Source organism: Embiotoca jacksoni, unplaced genomic scaffold, assembly GCF_022577435.1.
Source record: "Embiotoca jacksoni isolate LCO1_2020_lvr unplaced genomic scaffold, fEmbJac1.0.p SCAF_5, whole genome shotgun sequence".
Lineage (NCBI taxonomy): Eukaryota > Metazoa > Chordata > Actinopteri > Embiotocidae > Embiotoca > Embiotoca jacksoni.
The window spans coordinates 10,056,368-10,079,998 of NW_027185403.1; the positions used below are offsets into that span (position 1 = coordinate 10,056,368).

Genomic DNA, 23,631 nt, shown 5'->3' on the forward strand with positions numbered 1-23,631 from the left:
CGCACCACAATAACGCTTTTCAATGGTGGAAAAGAATGGATGAAGCGATGCACACTTTCTTACTTTGTTGATGCACAGTGACACCAAGAGTTTCAATGAGTTATAGCAGTGAAAACTCAAACAAGCTGGCAACATCACAGGCTCTATCAAGGAGCAACTTTTTGTTTTTCAGTCACGATTTGATTATTACAAGGACGCTGTGATATTTAATAGTTATCATTACAAATGGCCAAGCGTCTGTTGTAATTGCCTTTCCTACTGTGTGTGAATGCCTTCTCTGTAGAGGCTGCAGTGTTATTTGACTACTGAATATTTTTTTTCTGCATAGCATTCATAAGCCATCTGTAAAACAAATGTATGTCAGACGGCAAAACACACTCGTCCACAACTCAACGCTATTTGATTATTTCTTAAACATGTGAATCGTCTATCACAACTGAAATGTTGTACAGACACTGAGATTAAATGAAAATACAACACATCTTTGTGTCATAAAGCAAAGCTGAATCGAATAAGGTTAAATAACAATGACACACAATACACAGCATTAATTATCAACTATATCTTCTAAAAAGACTTTAAGTGAGACCAGTATGACCCATCTCTGCATCATAGAAAAAAACAGAGCAGTGCTTGGCAGTTAATTAAGGGAAAAACATGAAAATATTACTGCAGTGTTTTTAGGATGGAAAGATTTTTTTTTTAAGCATTTGCATATTCAAACAGTGATAGATGTGATTAAGAAAACATTTCATTATTTCTTGCACAGTCCATCAAAAATACCAAATCAATTATTACAAGTGATACCCAACATACTCATTTAATTGTTGAAGAATACTGCCTATAATTTATCCCATTGAAATTGTTAAACAGCCCACCTTAAACTAAAAACACAAATATAATCATCCACTATCACACTCATTATACTGCCAGTCTATATTTAAAGTTACACCAAATAAAAGTCTTAATCTATAAGAGGACAACAACTTTCACTTCCAAGTGTATGTTCAAGCAAAGACCTTCTGAATGAACCTCATCTTGTAACACATACATGCATTTTCAAAGACAGCAACTTCCAAGCTAAAAAAAAAAAAATTCCTGCACAGTGAGTACATGCATGAGAAACAAGCAAGCTCAGGTCCCTTACCATGAGGTAACTACTGCATATTCCAAAGAAACAACAAACACTTTCCCATGCAATGCTTGACAAACTGATGTAAATCCCCAAAGCACTGAACAACAAAAAAAAAATGTCTGCAGGTCATGAAAACAGGCTGGCTATGATGGAAATCCCCAACTCAATGATAAAATGAATGTATAAATGCCAGTGATGATTAAAATTTTCCTAATGGACAACATATTGGTGTAACAACAGAATGTCAGAGTTGATCAAATACTGTATGAACTGAAGCCATTAGTTTGACAGCATAGCCCTTCAGTAAATTATACTTAATTGTTGCCTCAGCACAAAGAGCTTCATTTATACAGTCAAAGTTATTTTCCAAGAAAAAAAAAAAAAAAACAATTGTGACAAATGCTTAGAAATTGTAAAATCGAAATAAAAAACTTGACAAGTTTACGTTGTGGTCATATTTTGAACAACAGTTTACCTTGTCCTAGATATTCGAGCAATCACCACCAAAAGTGTGGTAAGCAGGAACATAAGTCTTAAAATCCCAAATTTGAAAAGTTTTGATGTGTTGCTTTTAATTTGTTGACTCTGAGTGAAAAATATACAAGAATAGGAGCAGGGCACAATCAGGAATAGGGCTCCCACACTCTAAATGTTTATATCATAAAAGTATGACAGACAAACAAATGTACCGACAGTCCAAATGCAATCTACTTTCATGACTACAACTATTTGAATAATCAGAAAATATAACTATTTTCCCCAAAAAAGAGACTGACGATACCATACAGCTGTTGCTCCTATACTTTACTTCATCTTTACTTCTCATCCAGTATGTATTCAATCTCATGCATCACTTGGTTAAACATTAAGTGTTAACCTAACATATTTCAAAACCCAAATAACTTATTTTTGCTCAACTGTGAAAGTTAACAAAAGAGTTAACTTTTTGTTATTCCTATTAAGTAAAAGAAAAAGAGAGATATTGGAGACTGCAAACAAAGTCAGCCAATACTACTGATTAAGTGACAAAAAAAGAGCAGTCAATTTTCAAAAAAATTTCACAATTTTATACAACTGCAGTAAGAAGGTTGACATTTAAATGCTGGGTAGTCACAGAACTTAAAAGTTTAAATGTAAGGGGTTTTAAGTTGGAATGGCTTAATCAAACTAGCAATGCCTTTATATGACAGCTGATTAAAAAACCTGCTATGGCATGAAGTAGAACATGTAAAAAACACAATTTGTGAAGACATTGCCCAGTTTACGTAATGGTGCATGAAGTACAGCCGCTTCAATTATTCGGCCACTGATTAATCAGAACTTAAAACTGTAACTGCATGTTTACAACAAAGCTACTATTCGTTGCATTTTGCAAGTTTCAACATAGATACTGATGCGTTATGAAAGAGAATTACCTCAAGAATATGCAGATGCAACTGCACAGATGACTACAGTATTGTAAGTATTTGGGATTAAGCAACAGTATTGCTTCTAATCAATAATGAGCAGAAAAGTAAAATTTAGGAAAGATTTAGGAAAGTACAATGAATAAATAAATAGAGATGATAAATATAGAAGCTGTATATTAAAAATTAAAAAAAAAATTGAACAGTTATATCACTGCTATGTAAGTACAGAACTGGTCTGCCCAAAGTAGGTCAAACAAACTTGAATAAACTTGAACTGAAACAAGACTGATAAATATATGGCAAAGTATCCAAAATCCGCATCATAACATGTGATCTTATTAGCAGCAATGAACAACAGCAAAGTCCCTGTGGAATAAGGCTACGGTACACCAGGGACCATCTATGTCTCCAAATGGTAACTGCAATTTTCCAGTTCAATTAAAAATAAAAAACAAATTTAAAAAAAAAGTGGATTGTGCAAAATCACAAAAGCATGACAGGTGCCTACCTCGAGGGCCTCCTCTGACTGGCCAAATGCGTCAGCAAAGTCTGATGGACTTTTCCTCAGAGTCTGGTCAGCAGGCAGCGTGTTGTCATTGTAAGACGTCACAAACTTAAAGTCACTGGTTCTGGAACCTGTTGTCAGGTACGCGTCATAGTTGTAAGCGCTGCGTAAAGTTCCTGTGCCGTCAACATCTGCGTAATTAGGAGGGAGATAAGCGCTGGGGATGGCAACTGCTCCGTCAAACAACAGTCTGGGCTTTCTCCTGCGACAAAACCTCACACCGAGGATGATGATGATGAAGGTCAGAAAAAAGGTGGACACAGACACCAGCGCGATGATCAGATAAGAAGTCAGTTTGGAATTCTTCTCATCGTAAGAAATATCTTTCAGTTCTGGCACCTCAGCCAAGTTATCAGAAATAAGTAAATACATGGAACAGGTGGCAGAGAGAGAGGGCTGTCCGTTATCTTTCACTGACACAATAAGGTTCTGTTTCATGCTGTCAGATTCAGAAATGTCCCGCTGGGTCCTGATCTCTCCGCTGTGGAGACCAATAATGAAAAGTCCCGGATCAGTGGATTTGACTATATGATAGGACAGCCAGGCGTTCTGTCCGGAGTCCGCGTCCACCGCTATCACTTTGGACACCAGAGAGCCTCCGTGTGCAGCTTTGGGGATCAGCTCGGTCATGAAGGAGTTGCCCTCCGGGGCGGGGTACAGTATCTGAGGAGAGTTGTCGTTCACATCCGATATGAACACACTGACGGTCACGTTGCTGCTGAGCGGAGGAGAACCGTTGTCTCTGGCCATCACGTGGACTTTAAAACTCCTGAACTGTTCATAATCAAACGACCTCACAGCGTGGATCACCCCCGTGTCTCCGTTAACAGACAGATAGGAGGACACCGGGGCACCGTTCACCTCACCAGGTAACAGAGAATAAATCACTGTCCCGTTTTGTCTCCAGTCGGGGTCTCGAGCAGTAACGGAACATAAAGTGGAGCCAGGTTTGTTATTTTCAGTCACATATGTGCTGTACGACTGTTCCTCAAACACAGGTGGGTTGTCGTTGATGTCAGCTACAGATAACTGAACAGTTTTAGAGGAGGACAGAGGTGGAGAGCCTTCGTCAGTGGCGGTGATTGTAATGTTGTAATCAGACACTAGTTCACGGTCCAGTTGTCCTGTGGTCACCAGAGAATAATAGTTTTTAATAGAAGGGACCAACTTAAAAGGGACACCCTGCTGAATGGAGCAGCGGACCTGTTGGTTATTGCCCGAGTCTGCATCCTGAACATTAATGATGCCCACCTCTGTACCAGGTGACACGCTCTCAGGTACGGGGTTTGCTAATGAATTCATGTTAATTATTGGGGCATTGTCATTAACGTCAGTTATATCTATTACTACTTTTGCTTCTGTGGAAAGGCCATATCCATCCTTCCCCTCAATTAGCAATTCGAATTTTGATTCTTCTTCGTGGTCAATATTTTTTTCGACTGTAATTTCACCAGTTAATTCATTTAATGAAAATATTTGTTTTGCGATATCACTTATTCCACTGAATTCATATGTTACTTTACCATTGACGCCTTCATCTGCATCAGTAGCACTAACCGTCACTACTACAGTCTCTAAAGGAGAGTTTTCAGGTACAGTGGCCTGATAGACGCCTTGGCTGAACACCGGGGCGTTATCGTTAGCGTCCAGTACAATGATGTTAATGACTGCAGTGCCTGATTTTTGAGGATTACCGCCATCGACGGCTGTCAGCATTAAAGCCACTTCTTGCTGTTCTTCACGATCTAATTCTTTATCTAAAACTATCTCACTGTATTTTGTACCAACAGAATTGGTGAGGACATTTAGAACAAAATAATTGTTGTTTTGCAAAATATAATTTTGAACAGCGTTTTGTCCAATGTCTGCATCGCGTGCCGCATTTATTCTATAGTGAGACCCTTTGGGAGCTGATTCGCGTATTTCCAGTTTAACAGCATCCTTAACAAAAACTGGTGGATTGTCATTAATATCCTGAATTTGCAAAGATATCCGGTGAGATTCGAGCGGGTTCTCAAGTACCAGCTCAAATTTTAAATGGCATGAGATCTTTGCTCCGCAAAGCTCCTCTCGATTGATCCGATCCGCAACAACCAGTTCCCCGGTATCAGCATCTATCTCGCAATAATGTTTACGGTTTCCCTCGAGTACAATTCGAGCCTTCCGAGGTGAAAGTCTGCTTACTTGAAGCCCGAGATCCTTGGCTATGTTTCCGATCACTGATCCGCGTTTCATTTCCTCCGCAAAAGAATAGCTCACATCACCGTAAGACAGCTGTAATCCTAAAAGCCAAAAAAGTGAGCCGCAAACAAGCTTCACTGTAAATCCAATGTAGGCCATCCTTCAGTAATCGAAATGAACCACACAAAAAGGACGTGATCACAATCCTCAAGAACAGAGGAATATCTCAGTCATTCAAGACAAATGGTGTGGTAACAAACAATGAACAGCAAAAATGTGGGTGGACACGTCTGAAGGTCTCATATGGACTATATTTCAGTTTTCGACTGGTAGACAGCGACACTCACAGCATGTCCGGAAGATCGCAAACTACAATCCCTCAGCAAGTTAATACAGAGCATGCAACTTAGTTTATGAGAGCCCACAGACAGACATGTTGTATTGAATTGTATAACGTTATTTCAACAAAATGTGTAACTTATATATGTATGAGGTCAAAAACTATAAGAAAAGCCATACAGAATACTTCAACTTGACATAACATCCCTCAAAATGCAGCCTAAAACATTATATAAAGCTGAATGCACACTTCTCCTGCAAATTAATAAAACAGTATGAGGCACAAAGGCAGAAAGTCATGACTGTACGGTCAAAGTGCATTGCAAAATGTTTTTTGTCTATCACTGTATGAATAAAAATCGAGAATGGTGTCCAAAAGTAGAAAACTGAACGATTTCTTCAAAGATAAAGCTGTTTCACAAAAAGAAAACACCAAATGGATGTAAATGGTATAGAAATAGAAATCTTTAAATTTTTTCTGTAGTTATGCAAAAGGTTTGTTTCATTAACAATAAGATTTCAAACAAAATAGTGTCACGATAAGTTTCAGAGATATTTGCTGTGATCAGGACCATGGATAGCGACAGATTATACAATTAATGTGACAATTTGCCCTTCTAAACATTGTAAATACAGCTATTAAAACTATTTTTCATCTGATGCACTTCAGAAACATTCAGCAGACTCTCATACTTTAATCTCAGTCTGCTCAGAGGGTAGCGTGTTGTCATTGTACGATGTCATACATTTACCCTAAATGATAAAGTTTGGCCTCTGAAGCGTGTATAACACAGATTACTTTATATTGGATGTCTTACCTGGAAAGAATCGTCAGAGTCCTCAAAACCCTCGAGAAAGTCTGTTTGACTCAAGTATGCATCAATCTTAAATTTGTCAGTAAATGATATTAATTCGAAATGTAAAACATGAAATAAAATGTGTGAAATTCAAGGCCAAAATACATTTCTTATATCTGTTAACACGAGTCACGATTGATTATTCGATGCACAACACTGTCAAACAAGTAACTGGAAAATATATTAAAATACTTGTGAATAAGTCAAATTAATCCTACCTCTGGAGATCCATCTGACTCTCCAAAGACATCAGCAAAGTCTGATGGACTCTTCCTCAGAGTCTGGTCAGCAGGCAGCGTGTTGTCATTGTAAGACGTCACAAACTTAAAGTCACTGGTTCTAGAACCTGTTGTCAGGTAGGCGTCATAGTTGTAAGCGCTGCGTAAAGTTCCTGTGCCGTCAACATCTGCGTAATTAGGAGGGAGATAAGCGCTGGGGATGGCAACTGCTCCATCAAACAACAGTCTGGGCTTCCTCCTGCGACAAAACCTCACACCGAGGATGATGATGATGAAGGTCAGAAAAAAGGTGGACACAGACACCAGCGCGATGATCAGGTAAGAGGTCAGTTTGGAATTCTTCTCATCGTAAGAAATATCTTTCAGTTCTGGCACCTCAGCCAAGTTATCAGAAATAAGTAAATACATGGAACAGGTGGCAGAGAGAGAGGGCTGTCCGTTATCTTTCACTGACACAATAAGGTTCTGTTTCATGCTGTCAGATTCAGAAATGTCCCGCTGGATCCTGATCTCTCCGCTGTGGACACCAATACTGAAAAGTCCCGGATCAGTGGATTTGACTATATGATAGGACAGCCAGGCGTTCTGTCCGGAGTCCGCGTCCACAGCTATCACTTTGGACACCAGAGAGCCTCCGTGTGCAGCTTTGGGGACCAGCTCGGTCATGAAGGAGTTGCCCTCCGGGGCGGGGTACAGTATCTGAGGAGAGTTGTCGTTCACATCCGATATGAACACACTGACGGTCACGTTGCTGCTGAGCGGAGGAGAACCGTTGTCTCTGGCCATCACGTGGACTTTAAAACTCCTGAACTGTTCATAATCAAACGACCTCACAGCGTGGATCACCCCCGTGTCTCCGTTAACAGACAGATAGGAGGACACCGGGGCACCGTTCACCTCACCAGGTAACAGAGAATAAATCACTGTACCGTTTTGTCTCCAGTCGGGGTCTCGAGCAGTAACGGAACATAAAGTGGAGCCAGGTTTGTTATTTTCAGTCACATATGTGCTGTACGACTGTTCCTCAAACACAGGTGGGTTGTCGTTGATGTCAGCTACAGATAACTGAACAGTTTTAGAGGAGAACAGAGGTGGAGAGCCCTCGTCAGTGGCGGTGATTGTAATGTTGTAATCAGACACTAGTTCACGGTCCAGTTGTCCTGTGGTCACCAGAGAATAATAGTTTTTAATAGAAGGAACCAATTTAAAAGGGACACCCTGCTGGATGGAGCAGCGGACCTGTCGGTTATTTTCAGAGTCTCTATCCTGCACGTTAATGATGCCCACCTCTGTACCAGGTGACACGTTCTCAGGTATGGTGTTCATCATAGATTTCATATATATGACTGGAGCATTGTCATTAACATCAGTGATATCAATCATTACTTTAGCATCAGATGAAAGTCCGTAACCATCTTTGGCATCAATGCGCATTTCATACTTTGAGTTGCTCTCGAAATCAAGTGCTCCTTTGACTTTTATCTCCCCAGTTTTACCGTTCAGTGAGAACACCTTTTTAGCCCTTTCTGAAATGCGACTAAATTCATATGTCACCTCTCCATTTGCTCCCTCGTCTGCGTCAGTGGCACTTACAGTTAGGACTACAGTATCAACATTAGAAGTTTCAGGTAGACTGGCTTTGTAAACGGCCTGATCAAACACAGGCGCGTTATCATTAGCATCCAGCACCGTCACGTGAATAATGGCAGTTCCTGATCTCTGTGGATCCCCACCATCAACTGCAGTGAGCACGAAATTTAAATCATGTTCTTTTTCGCGATCTAGCTCTTTGTCTAACACCAACTCGACGTTCTTAGATCCATCAGCGTCGTCTCGAAAAGATAAAATAAAATTGTCATTCTTTTGTAAATTATATTGTTTAACTGTATTTTGTCCAATGTCGAGGTCGTGTGCTTCGTTGACACGATATCGAGCTCCTCTACTGGCTGATTCTGTTATTTCCAATTTAACTGCATCTTTTGGAAAAACGGGTGAATTGTCATTTACATCTTGAATAAGCAGCGAAATGCGGTGTAGCTCCAAAGGGCTCTCTAGGACTAATTCAAATTTAAGCATGCACGAAACCTTCTCCCCGCACAGCTCCTCTCTGTCGATCCTTTCCCTGATGACAAAATTCCCTGTTTTTAGATCAATAGCGCAGTAATGCTGGTCGTTTTCTTCTGTATCAATGCGGGCTTTACGAGTGAACAATTCCCCTATTTCCAATCCGAGATCCTTGGCAATATTTCCAACAACGGATCCGGGCCTCATCTCCTCCGGTACAGAATAGCTGAGGTCTGCAGTGGTGATATGGACAAAGAAAGAACATCCAAAGACAAAAAACAGAAACGATTGTCCGTTAAAGCCCATTGTTTATCCCGAGAAGATACAGATACGCAAGTGTCCCTTCTGCTGAGAAAATCCCAGAACAATTGTAAAAGAATCAAGGCACACCGCTTATACAACAATAGCCGCTCTGCTTTTAATGCAATTCCTGCTTCTTTTTTTTTGTGGGTGGAGAGAGTAACCTCCTCATATCTGCAAGTGAGCAGCGACGCCGTGAGTGTATTTGGAATATTACAAATGACTATGAACCCAGTACGAGATGCCAGATCGGCTGCCACGACCACCACTGCAGTGTCATATTTGAATATCTATTCACAAGTGAAATTATTGTACGTGGTCAATTGCACAAAAATATAAAGACGTTCAGCACTATGGACAGCGATTAAACGGTGAGAAGACCAACAATGTTCACCCTCTAACATCTCCTGCATTCACAAAAAAATAAGAAACTGATCTCCGAACATAAAATAATTTGATTCTTACATTGTAAGATTAAAAAAAAAAGTATTGCAACATTTCTGATTTGACAAATGTAACCACTCGTTTTAAATTAATAACAATGCCGCCATATACATGGAACCTAATTTACATTGGGAATCCTATAACAGTAGATCGTCATTAACTACGGGCCACATCAATATGCTTTGTAATCTCCATAGAACAAAGTGTTTAATTTTACATGAACTAAGGATATTTGAAACGTTGTCAAAGCTGAAAATAAACATCACCTTTACAAAAGTTGCCTCCAATGTATTAAAATGACTTGATGATTTTGTTCGTCGATTAAGCACATGTTTGGTCAGCTTGTGTTTCTAATGAATACTACACACACGTGGAAACTCTGTCTACCGCTATCTTAAACATTGATGCAATGACAGGAACGACTAATGTTTCATCCAAACGTGATCGAGAAAATAGAGATGCAAACACAGGTGTCCTGCAAACACGGATTGTTTTGTGTGCAGGTAAAAGAAGTAGACATTGAAAAAACAACAACAACAACAATACAGTCGGTTTTTAGGCTTCATTTCAAGGAGTTGTGTAGACGGTTCTAATCACACACTAATATACAGTCACATATATGAGAAAAAATAAGACAGGCTTTCCGCCGGGAAAATTCAATTTGTGTTGATAACTCAGCGATTGTTTCATTTCAAAGAGTTATTTCCTAGAAATGGTATTAAACCATCATCAAGTATTGGCAGGGAAGTTTGACAGCCAAGAAAAATAGCAAACCTGCAAAAGGGTAGCAATAACTAAGGAAAGTTGGAAAAGGAAACAACAGTCAAGTCTCAGTCATGTCCTCCACATCATAAACAGAGAGGTACATGCCAAAAAAGGAATATCATGAAAGTGCATGGCAAGGTATAAACCTACCCATGGCTTAAATGACTTGATGCATATGTACCACTGAATGGTCAAATTCAACGCTGCATTAAACACGGAATGTATGTAGCTTACCTCTGGAGACTCATCCGTCAGGCCAAACACTTCAGCAAAGTCAGTTGGACTTTTCCTCAGAGTCTGGTCAGCAGGCAGAGTGTTGTCATTGTAAGACGTCACAAACTTAAAGTCACTGGTTCTAGAACCTGTTGTCAGGTAGGCGTCATAGTTGTAAGCGCTGCGTAAAGTTCCTGTGCCGTCAACATCTGCGTAATTAGGAGGGAGATAAGCGCTGGGGATGGCAACTGCTCCGTCAAACAACAGTCTGGGCTTCCTCCTGCGACAAAACCTCACACCGAGGATGATGATGATGAAGGTCAGAAAAAAGGTGGATACAGACACCAGCGCGATGATCAGGTAAGAGGTCAATTTAGAGTTCTTCTCATCGTAAGAAATATCTTTCAGTTCTGGCACCTCAGCCAAGTTATCAGAAATGAGTAAATATATGGAACAGGTGGCAGAGAGAGAGGGCTGTCCGTTATCTTTCACTGACACAATAAGGTTCTGTTTCATGCTGTCAGATTCAGAAATGTCCCGCTGGATCCTGATCTCTCCGCTGTGGACACCAATACTGAAAAGTCCCGGATCAGTGGATTTGACTATATGATAGGACAGCCAGGCGTTCTGTCCGGAGTCCGCGTCCACCGCTATCACTTTGGACACCAGAGAGCCTCCGTGTGCAGATTTGGGGATCAGCTCGGTCATGAAGGAGTTACCCTCCGGGGCGGGGTACAGTATCTGAGGAGAGTTGTCGTTCACATCCGATATGAACACACTGACGGTCACGTTGCTGCTGAGCGGAGGAGAACCGTTGTCTCTGGCCATCACGTGGACTTTAAAACTCCTGAACTGTTCATAATCAAACGACCTCACAGCGTGGATCACCCCCGTGTCTCCGTTAACAGACAGATAGGAGGACACCGGGGCACCGTTCACCTCACCAGGTAACAGAGAATAAATCACTGTCCCGTTTTGTCTCCAGTCGGGGTCTCGAGCAGTAACGGAACATAAAGTGGAGCCAGGTTTGTTATTTTCAGTCACATATGTGCTGTACGACTGTTCCTCAAACACAGGTGGGTTGTCGTTGATGTCAGCTACAGATAACTGAACAGTTTTAGAGGAGGACAGAGGTGGAGAGCCCTCGTCAGTGGCAGTGATTGTAATGTTGTAATCAGACACTAATTCACGGTCCAGTTGTCCTGTGGTCACCAGAGAATAATAGTTTTTAATAGACGGGACCAACTTAAAAGGGACACCCTGCTGAATGGAGCAGCGGACGTGTCCGTTATTTTCAGAGTCTCTGTCCTGCACGTTAATGATGCCTACCTCTGTATCAGGTGACAAGTTCTCGGGTATGGGGTTATTCAGCGATTTTAGGCTAATTCCAGGAGGGTTGTCATTAACATCGGACAGCTCAATTATCACTTTGGAATCTGAGGTGAGGCCATATCCATCTTTAGCATCCACCCGCATTTCATACACTGATGCTTCTTCAAAATCCAAAGGTCCTATTACTTTCATTTCTCCAGTGGTGTGATTTAGAGCAAACACTCTTCTACCAGTTTCTGAAATACGACTCAACTCAAAAGTCACAGCACCATTTAGACCTTCATCTGCATCAGTTGCATCCACTTTAACCACTACAGTATCTAGAGGAGAATTCTCAGGAATAATTGCTTTATATACGGCCTGGCTGAACACTGGCGCGTTGTCATTAGCATCCAGGACAGTCACATGCACCGTTGCAGTGCCAGTTCTTCTCGGAGTGCCTCCGTCTAGTGCAGTGAGCAGTAATCTCAATTCCCGCTGTTCCTCCCGGTCTAATTCCTTATCTAGCACTAGCTCTGCAAATTTACCCCCATCTAATTTTGACTGGATATTCAGGACTAAGAAACTGTTCGTCTCCAATGAATAGCTTTGAACAGCGTTTTGACCAATATCTACATCGTGCGCCTCCAACACACGAAAGCGGGATCCTTTTACAGCCAATTCATTGATTTCCATTTTAATTTCATCCTTAATAAAAACAGGTGGATTATCATTAATATCCCGTATTTGCAGCGAAATGCGGTGCAACTCCAGCGGAGCCTCTAAGATCAACTCAAATGTAAGAATACAAGATGTCTTTTCGCTGCAAAGAGCCTCTCTGTCAATCCTTTCAGCTACAATCAAATCTCCAGTGTTTAGATTTATGTCACAGGACCGTTTACGATTCAGATCACTGTCGATGCGGGCCTTTCGAGCAGACAATGTCCCCACGTTCAGTCCAAGATCCCTTGCTATGTTTCCTATGACGGATCCGGGTTTCATTTCCTCTGGAATAGAATAGCTCATATCTCCATTACTGCCGTGAAGCATCAAAAGAAAGAAAGCAACGCTATAAAGCAGGCCAGCCACTGAATACCCATTGTGTGCCATCCCGTGACAATATCTGAAAAAAATACTCAAAAACGTTTAAAGATCTTACTGTTCCGCGAGCGAAAATATCTGCGGTCCAGAAAACATAATCACACAGCAGTTGTACGAGAAAACATTGTGTGCAGCGAATAGTTGACCGAAGCACAGCCAAACGTTTGACAAGGAGAAGATCGAGTCTACAGTAACAAAGCAGGAGAAAAGGCTGGAAGCGTGATTCCACCGCTGGTGAACAGCGACACTGTGAGTGAAATTCAGTCTCTACATCGGACAGATCAGCATTTAATGCATACAAAATGACTACTTTTTCTTTGTTAATCTTTAAAAATAAATAAATGAATGAATAAGTTAAATTAAAAGCTAAGACTACCTTTAAAGGCTAGTGTCATTTATATGTAAATTTTGCAAGCTTACACTACCCACTCTATATCTGTAAATTAGATATTTTAAGCTGGCCGAACCATTTTGTCACTGGTAAGAATTAAATCTAATACTAGAACATGACAGGATTACAAAGTGTAAATATTTACCAGAGAGATAAAATGGAAAAGTAACGTTATGTATGCCATTTCAGAACATTTTAATTAATCTTGTGAATTTACATTATTCATATCAGTACAAGAAAATAAATAACTTGTCTATTCATTCCAATTCAGAATTAATGGCTGGTCCACCATCAGTATTGAAAGCCTTTTCACACTGCAACCAAGTGCTTCATCTGGACACTTTCGGGAGGAGAAAAAATATTACACTGAAAAGAAGACACTTGTCATGGCTCAGAGTAGTTTACAGTACCTGTTTTGTAAAAAAAAAAAAAAAAAACATTTAAAAGGGGAACAACAGAATACTGAATGAGCAGGGATCTGATCTAAAACATGCCAGTGTGTAATGTTAGCACAGTCAGTGGGTGGAAGTCCTGAAACTGCAGAACATATACTGAAAGAAAACTGACTGTAGATCTTTTGGATTTTTGTTATCGGTTCCTGACTGATTTGTCAATCAATTATAATTAAAATCTTCAGTGTGTGGTTAATGCCTCTGTCCAGATTGCATTTTGTATATGTGGCCTCTGTAACTGGCTGTCTTACTATCTCTTATTCTTTGCTGCAAATATGAGTTTAATGACTTACATGTAATGCAAATTGTTAAATGTTTGTCCTCTTAAAGTTACCTTTTGGTCAACAAGTCTTGAGTTAACCTGAAGTGATCTTGTCCGTTTTCTCATTCCGTTAAATTTGAATATGGGACAGTGGAATATTGTATTAATGGATAATTATCATTATTGGAACTGAATTATTAAACTTGATGAATGTATATGCCAGCACAATTAAATGAGCAAAAAACGTGTTCCTGGCCACCTCGTATGTGTCCATAGCTGAAATCATTGAATAAAAACCCTTAATATTTTCTAGCCTTCAAAACATTAGTAAAGGACTTTTTTTGTCATAATGTTATTCCACAAAAATAAGCCTTTGATAAATGACATTGGACATTCAAATATCAAGCGGAAAAAAACACCTCAGTACAACGTCTTAATATAATTTCAGAAAAAAGTGTTCAATATACATGATTTGACTCAAGTATGCATCAATCTTAAATTTATGTCAGTAAATGATATTAATTCGAAATGTAAAACATGAAATAAAATGTGTGAAATTCAAGGCCAAAATACATTTCTTATATCTGTTAACACGAGTCACGATTGATTCTTCGATGCACAACACTGTCAAACAAGCAACTGGAAAATATATTGAAATACTTGTGAATAAGTCAAATTAATCCTACCTCTGGAGATCCATCTGACTCTCCAAAGACGTCAGCAAAGTCTGATGGACTTTTCCTCAGAGTCTGGTCAGCAGGCAGCGTGTTGTCATTGTAAGATGTCACAAACTTAAAGTCACTGGTTCTAGAACCTGTTGTCAGGTAGGCATCATAGTTGTAAGCGCTGCGTAAAGTTCCTGTGCCGTCAACATCTGCGTAATTAGGAGGGAGATAAGCGCTGGGGATGGCAACTGCTCCGTCAAACAACAGTCTGGGCTTTCTCCTGCGACAAAACCTCACACCGAGGATGATGATGATGAAGGTCAGAAAAAAGGTGGACACAGACACCAGCGCGATGATCAGATAAGAGGTCAATTTGGAATTCTTCTCATCATAAGAAATATCTTTCAGTTCTGGCACCTCAGCCAAGTTATCAGAAATGAGTAAATATATGGAACAGGTGGCAGAGAGAGAGGGCTGTCCGTTATCTTTCACTGACACAATAAGGTTCTGTTTCATGCTGTCAGATTCAGAAATGTCCCGCTGGATCCTGATCTCTCCGCTGTGGAGACCAATAATGAAAAGTCCCGGATCAGTGGATTTGACTATATGATAGGACAGCCAGGCGTTCTGTCCGGAGTCCGCGTCCACCGCTATCACCTTGGACACCAGAGAGCCTCCGTGTGCAGCTTTGGGGACCAGCTCGGTCATGAAGGAGTTGCCCTCCGGGGCGGGGTACAGTATCTGAGGAGAGTTGTCGTTCACATCCGATATGAAAACACTGACGGTCACGTTGCTGCTGAGCGGAGGAGAACCGTTGTCTCTGGCCATCACGTGGACTTTAAAACTCCTGAACTGTTCATAATCAAACGACCTCACAGCGTGGATCACCCCCGTGTCTCCGTTAACAGACAGATAGGAGGACACCGGGGCACCGTTCACCTCACCAGGTAACAGAGAATAAATCACTGTACCGTTTTGTCTCCAGTCGGGGTCTCGAGCAGTAACGGAACATAAAGTGGAGCCAGGTTTGTTATTTTCAGTCACATATGTGCTGTACGACTGTTCCTCAAACACAGGTGGGTTGTCGTTGATGTCAGCTACAGATAACTGAACAGTTTTAGAGGAGGACAGAGGTGGAGAGCCCTCGTCAGTGGCAGTGATCGTAATGTTGTAATCAGACACGAGTTCACGGTCCAGTTGTCCTGTGGTCACCAGAGAATAATAGTTTTTAATAGAAGGGACCAACTTAAAAGGGACACCCTGCTGAATGGAGCAGCGGATCTGTCCATTTTTCTCTGAGTCTCTATCCTGCACGTTAATGATGCCCACCTCTGTACCGGGTGACACGTTCTCAGGTATAGGATTGGACAAGGATTTCATATATATCACTGGGGCGTTGTCATTCACATCTGTAACGTCTATTATGACTTTGGCATAAGAAGCTAATCCTAAACCATCTTTAGCTTCCACTCTCATTTCAAAAGAACTACTTACTTCGAAGTCAATCACACCAGTTACTCTGATTTCACCCGTTTTAGAATCAATAGAAAATAAATGCATATCGTCGTCTGAAACGTCACCTAAATCATATGTAACATCTCCATTCACTCCTTCGTCTGCGTCAGTAGCACTAACAATAATCACTATTGTCTCTGGAGGAGAATTTTCAGGTACACTGGCTTTATAAACGGCCTGGCTGAACACTGGGGCGTTATCATTAGCATCCAGTACAGTGACGTGTATGACTACTGTACCTGATCTCTGAGGAGATCCACCATCCAAAGCTGTGAGAAGCAAATTGATCTCTTTTCGTTTCTCTCGATCAAGCTTATTCTCCAGTACGAGTTCAACTCTGTTACTGTCAACAGCGAGAATAAAGTTGTCGTTCTTTTGAAGGTTATATCTTTGAACAGAATTTTGACCTATATCTGCATCGCGGGCCTCCTCGATAGAGAAGCGGTTACCTCTGTCTGCCGACTCTCTTATTTCCATTTCAATCAAATTTTTCTTGAATTTTGGAGAGTTGTCGTTCACGTCTTCAATATGAAGATTTACACGATGAAGCTCTAAAGGGTTTTCGAACACCAGATCTACTTTTAAAACACATGAAGGTTTCTTGCCGCAAAGGCTTTCTCTGTCAATTCTCTCGGATGTAATCAAATCCCCGGTACTCAGATTAATGTCACAGAAGCGCTTACGGGTCTCCTCAAAATCAACACGGGTCTTCCGGGAAGATAAGGTCCTCAGATCAAGACCAAGATCCTTGGCTACATTTCCAATAACAGAGTCTCGTTTCAGTTCTTCGGGAAGAGAATAACTCAGATCGCCATAAACGAGGTGCAGCGTTACGATGAACAAAGCGAAGAAGCTCGGTCCAAGCGCTGAAAATCCTTTGTCTCCCATCCTGGCACAAAATCGTCCTCGGGTTGAAAGACTCGGAATGGTCAGTGCCACAAAACAAGATCTGTCCAAAAATAAACCACAAAAATACGTTCCAGCAAGTTACACGGTCTTAAACGTTCAGAAATGTAACCATTTCTCTGTACAATCTGCAGTTAATGTCTATATACAGTAGTGGGTGGAGTGGCGAGTACTTTTTTTCCGTCAGCCAACAGCGACACCATGAGTCCCCTTTAAATCTTCACACTAGTATGCAATGAAATGATCTTCACAAAATTTCAAACAACATTAAGACAGTATTCAGAAAACACAGTCTTCCATTTATCTAAAACAAAAATAGGATCGATTCACGTGAAAAAGTGAGCTACCTAAGATTTGTTTTGCAACCCTTAAATCACCCTCTCATGTTCCCCTTTTTTCTTTAGCCTTCTAAAAGATGCAGTAAGCAAAAAGCTATTAACATATGCAACTGTGTCCTGTCTGAGCCTCCAGAAGAGAAATTCACCTAAACTTTGACAACACTAACATTCACCAACACTGTCACACACTGCATTATTGAAACACAAAACAGACCTTGAGCGCTTGATATTAAGACAGTGATCTGAGGCAATCAGGTGATATAAGACAATCTAAAGTTTCATTCCACACAAAAACATTATCGTGATTTAAATTTCCACAACATGAATGAAAAGCTAAATACGTCGACAGCTGCATTTTAACCCTGAAGATGTTTTTCAGCACCACGGACAGGTACCTTAAGATATGGTATTGCTGATGGCACAGTGAATACGGTGCTGGTCCCCGAAAGACCATGTCTATTCATGTCATTTAGTCACAGTTTAACAAAACTAAAGTTTTATTTATTCTTAAACCCAAATGTGAAGTCATGTAACTCCCCAGGCTGACTCAGAAAAAGAAGCTGCACACATTCTGAATAGTGACAAATTATTAACATCAGACAAAGCAAGAGACTGTGGAACATGTATGCACAACTGCTGATTTGATTTCAATTCAGTGGTTTCACACAACAAAACTTTACTGATAATGTTTATACAACCCTGTTTCCAAAAAAGTTAGGACGCTGTGTAAAATGTAAATAAAAACAGAATGCAATGATTTGCAAATCCTGTGAACCCATATTTAATTGCAAATAGACCAAACACAGCAGATACAATTTTGAAATTGAGAAATGTTTTATGAGAAATATATGCTTATTTTGAATTTGATACCAGCAACATGTTTCAAAAAAGTTGGGACAGGGACAAAAAACACCTGGTGGGACATCTTACAACTAATTAGGTTATTTGGCAACAGATCAGTAACTTTATTGGCTATAAAAAAAAAAGACCATCCTAGAGAGGCAAAGTGTCTCAGCAGTGAAGATTAATGACTATAAAAGACTGAGTGAGAAAATAATGCAACAATCTAGGAATAATGGCCCTCATTCATCAATGTCTTAAGATTTTCTTAAATTTGTTCTTAAGAAATGTCCTAACAAAAATCTACCTCAGATCATGACGTCTTCTTAAACCCTAGATTTGTTCACACCTGTGTTCTTATATTGATGAATCCCACAGTCCTTTTAAATTGAAAGCGCGTGCCAGTTGTTCTAATTAGCATAGATAAACACCCTGCCAGTGCCCATAAAAGGGCATGAGACTGCAGTGCCGTATACGGAGTCACAGAAAGTGAAGGAAAAGAGAAAAGTTGAAAACCATGATGCTTTGTAAAGTAATGAAAATAATTATTAAAATACAGTAGTTAATTATAATTTTTTTTTATTGGAGATTAAATACTATAATATTATACAAGTGTTGAATTGAAGAAAACACATTAACCAATTATTTGCCACAAACATTTCAGCACTCGGATGTGCTTAAGTGTATTATTAAGCGTAAGTAGATTTTGTTCTTTCCGTCGAATAAATCCCAAATAAGAAAACATTGGTGAATGCAATGCATAGTCTTCGTAAAAACTGCGTAAGCAGTATTTAAGAAGGAATTTCTTCTTACTAACTGTTGGTGAATAATGCTCCTGAATGTAAAGTTGTAAAGAATTGGGGGAGTTCATTATCTACAGAACATAATATAATTGAAAGATTCAGAGAATCTGGAGAAATCTGTATACCCGAGGGACAACGCTGAAAACCAATATTGGATGGCTGTGATTTTCGGGCCCTCAAGCAGCATTGCATTAAAAACAGACACAAATTCTGTAATGAAATCATTGTATGGGCTAAGAAACACTTCTGAAAACCATTGTCTGGGAACACAGTTCATCACTGCATCCACAAATGCAGGTTAAAACGCTACCATGCAAAGAAGAAACTATATAAAAGATCCAGAAAAAAAAACACGCCATCTCTGGGCCCGAGCTCATTTAAGATAGACTGAGGCGAAGTGGAAAACTGTCCTGTGGTCTGACGTAGGGAAATTTGAGATTCTTTTTTTAAATCATTGATGCTGCATCCTCCACGCTAAAAGGGAGAGGAACTTCCTAGCTTGTTATCAGCCCTCAGTTAAAAATTTAGCATCCTTGAAGGTACAGGGATGCATGAGTGCACATGGTATTGGTAACTTGAACATCACGGAAAAAACCATGAATGCTAAATATTGTATACAGATTTTGGAGCAACATGTGCTGCCATTCAGACAACATCTCTTTCAGTGAAGGCCTTGTTTATTTCAGCAAAACAATTCCAAACCACATTCTGCCATATTGCAACAGCACGGCTCTCTAGTAGAAGACTCTGGGTGCTAAACTGGCCTGCCTGCAGTTCATACCCGTCTTCCATTTAAAAAAATTGGCGAATCATGAAATGAAAAATACAACTAAGGAGAACCCGAATTGTTGAGCAGCTGAAATCCCATCTCATGCAATAATGGGACAATATTTTACTTCCAAAACTAACATAACAGATATCCTCAGTTCCCAGTTTAGAGAGTTTTGTAAAATGAAGAGGTGAGGCAAAACAGTAGACATGCCCCTGTCCCAACATTTTTGAAATGTGATGCTGTCATCAAATTCAATATAAGCATGTATTTTTCCATTAAAAAATAAAATGTCTTACTTTCAACATTTGATATGTTGTCTTTGGTCTTTTTGCAATTAAACATGGGTTTATATGAGTTGTAAAGCTTTGCATTCTGTTTTTAATTTACATTTTACACAGCGTCCCAATGTTTTTGGAAACAGGGTTGTATATTTTTTTCAAAGATGCCACAGGTTTTGGTTGGCGAAGCTCAATTTAAATCAAATCATAAGTATAATGTTAGTTTTTTAGATTGCTAAATAGTCATACTGAATATATTCCACAAATAGCCGATTTATACCATAAATTTATCAAGACAAAGTAATTAGCTGGCAAAAAAAAAAAAAAATCTCCACATTTTGCAAAAACTTCCGTTGAATAACCTCACATTTACGTTTCGATTTTAGAGACATATTGCTCATGCTGAAGCCATACGGACAATAACCTCAGATTTAAGGTTTAGGTTTCAGAGATATATAACACATACTTCAGCCGGAAATACATTACAAAGACTCCGTTAACAAGTCACAAATAAAAGGTGAAGTGGTCGGAATGTTTCCTACCTCCTCAGATGAATTCAAATCCTCGAACGGATCAGCAAAGTCTGATGGACTTTTCCTCAGAGTCTGGTCAGCAGGCAGCGTGTTGTCATTGTAAGACGTCACAAACTTAAAGTCACTGGTTCTAGAACCTGTTGTCAGGTAGGCGTCATAGTTGTAAGCGCTGCGTAAAGTTCCTGTGCCGTCAACATCTGCGTAATTAGGAGGGAGATAAGCGCTGGGGATGGCAACTGCTCCGTCAAACAACAGTCTGGGCTTTCTCCTGCGACAAAACCTCACACCGAGGATGATGATGATGAAGGTCAGAAAAAAGGTGGACACAGACACCAGCGCGATGATCAGATAAGAGGTCAGTTTGGAATTCTTCTCATCATAAGAAATATCTTTCAGTTCTGGCACCTCAGCCAAGTTATCAGAAATAAGTAAATACATGGAACAGGTGGCAGACAGAGAGGGCTGTCCGTTATCTTTCACTGACACAATAAGGTTCTGTTTCATGCTGTCAGATTCAGAAATGTCCCGCTGGATCCTGATCTCTCCGCTGTGGAGACCAATAGTGAAAAGTCCCTGATCAGTGGATTTGACTATATGATAGGACAGCCAGGCGTTCTGTCCGGAGTCCGCGTCCACCGCTATCACTTTGGACACCAGAGAGCCTCCGTGTGCAGCTTTGGGGACCAGCTCGGTCATGAAGGAGTTGCCCTCCGGGGCGGGGTACAGTATCTGAGGAGAGTTGTCGTTCACATCCGATATGAACACACTGACGGTCACGTTGCTGCTGAGCGGAGGAGAACCGTTGTCTCTGGCCATCACGTGCACTTTAAAACTCCTGAACTGTTCATAATCAAACGACCTCACAGCGTGGATCACCCCCGTGTCTCCGTTAACAGACAGATAGGAGGACACCGGGGCACCGTTCACCTCACCAGGTAACAGAGAATAAATCACTGTACCGTTTTGTCTCCAGTCGGGGTCTCGAGCAGTAACGGAACATAAAGTGGAGCCAGGTTTGTTATTTTCAGTCACATATGTGCTGTACGACTGTTCCTCAAACACAGGTGGGTTGTCGTTGATGTCAGCTACAGATAACTGAACAGTTTTAGAGGAGGACAGAGGTGGAGAGCCCTCGTCAGTGGCAGTGATTGTAATGTCGTAATCAGATACTAGTTCACGGTCCAGTTGTCCTGTGGTCACCAGAGAATAATAGTTTTTAATAGACGGAACCAACTTAAAAGGGACACCCTGCTGAATGGAACAGCGGACATGTCCATTTTTCTCAGAGTCTCTGTCCTGCACGTTAATGATGCCTACCTCTGTACCAGGTGACACGTTCTCAGGTATGGGGTTAGAAAAGGATTTCATATATATAGCTGGGGCATTATCATTCATATCAGTGATATCTATTAAAACGTTGGCATACGAGGTTAACCCTAAACCATCTTTAGCTTGTACTCTCATTTCAAAAGAACTGCTTTCTTCGAAGTCAATCACACTAGTTACTCTGATTTCACCCGTTTTAGGATCAATCGAAAATACATTTATATCGTCGTCGGATACATGGCTAAAGTATGTTACCTGTCCATTCACTCCTTCGTCTGCGTCAGTAGCACTAACAATAATCACTATTGTATCTGGAGGAGAGTTTTCAGGTACACTGGCTTTATAAACGGCCTGGCTGAACACTGGGGCGTTATCATTAGCATCCAGTACAGTGACGTGTATTACTACTGTACCTGATCTCTGAGGAGATCCACCATCCAAAGCTGTGAGAAGCAAATTCATTTCTTTCTGTTTCTCTCGATCAAGATTATTTTCCAGAACGAGTTCAACTCTGTTACTGTCAACAGCGAGAATAAAGTTGTCATTCTTTTGAAGGATGTACCTTTGAATAGCATTTTGACCTATATCTGCATCGCGGGCCTCCTCGATAGAAAAGCGGTTACCTCTGTCTGCCGACTCTCTTATTTCCATTTCAATCAAATTTTCTCTGAATTTTGGAGAGTTGTCGTTCACGTCTTGAATATGAAGATTTACTCGATGGAGCTCTAAAGGATTTTCTAACACCAGATCTACTTTTAAAACACACGAAGGTTTCTTGCCACAAAAGCTTTCTCTGTCAATTCTCTCGGATGTAATCAAATCCCCGGTACTCAGATTAATGTCACAGAAGCGTTTACGAGTCCCCTCAAAATCAACACGGGTCTTCCGAGAAGATAAGGTCCTCAAATCAAGACCGAGATCCTTGGCTAAATTTCCAATAACAGATCCTTGTTTCATCTCTTCGGGAAAAGAATAACTTAGATCTCCATAAACGAGGTGCAGCGTTACGATAAACAAAGCAAAGAAGAATATCGGTCCAAGCGCTGAAAATCCTTTGTCTCCCATCCTGACACAAAAAGGTCCTCAGCTTGAACAACTGGTACTGCCCAGTGTGACAAAAGTAAGTCTATCCAAAAATACACAATAGAAAACACGTTTCAGCAATTTACACGATCTTAAACGTGCGGAAATGTAACCATTTCTCTGCAATCTGCAGCTGATGTCTACGCAGTAGTGGGTGGAGAGGCGACTGCTTTTATTCCGTCAGCCAACAGCGACACCATGAGCCACTTTTAAATCTTCACACTATAATTAAATACTGTTCACGAACCCTCAAACAACATGAAGACAGTATTCAGAAAAAAACGACTTTTCTCGTCTTTCATTTACTTAAAAAACACATGCGATCTATTTGTTGTAATCGGCTCATTGTGAGATATAGGCGTTGTTCACCCCAGATAAATTGAGTTAAATGAGTTCCGGTTTGTGACTCTCTGATCACCCTCACAGGTTACCTTTATTTTAGCCTTCTAAAAGTTGCTGCTGTAAACACATACTGCTGCGTACCGTTTCAATCTCCAAAAGAGAAGGTCAGCTATACTTTGACGACAACACCGTCAAATTCTCT

General features: G+C 40.5%; 1 protein-coding gene across 7 annotated transcripts in view; it reads right to left on the reverse strand.

Annotated features, from left to right (window-relative positions):
- LOC138211660 (protocadherin gamma-C5-like) overlaps positions 1–23,631 on the reverse strand; it is a 284,193-nt gene that overhangs the window by 257,337 nt on the left and 3,225 nt on the right. The window contains exon 1 of one of the 7 annotated variants that reach the window (XM_069171676.1): positions 20,688–23,211. The exons of 1 other annotated variant lie outside the window; for it this stretch is intronic. In XM_069171676.1, the coding sequence (XP_069027777.1) occupies positions 20,688–23,069 (2,382 nt within the window). In that variant the 5' untranslated portion in view covers positions 23,070–23,211. Of the gene's footprint in view, positions 1–6,704; positions 9,159–10,532; positions 13,006–14,714; positions 17,232–20,687; positions 23,212–23,631 lie in introns of those variants that run through there. 5 more of the 7 variants (XM_069171689.1, XM_069171679.1, XM_069171658.1 and 2 more) reach the window with 5 other exon arrangements.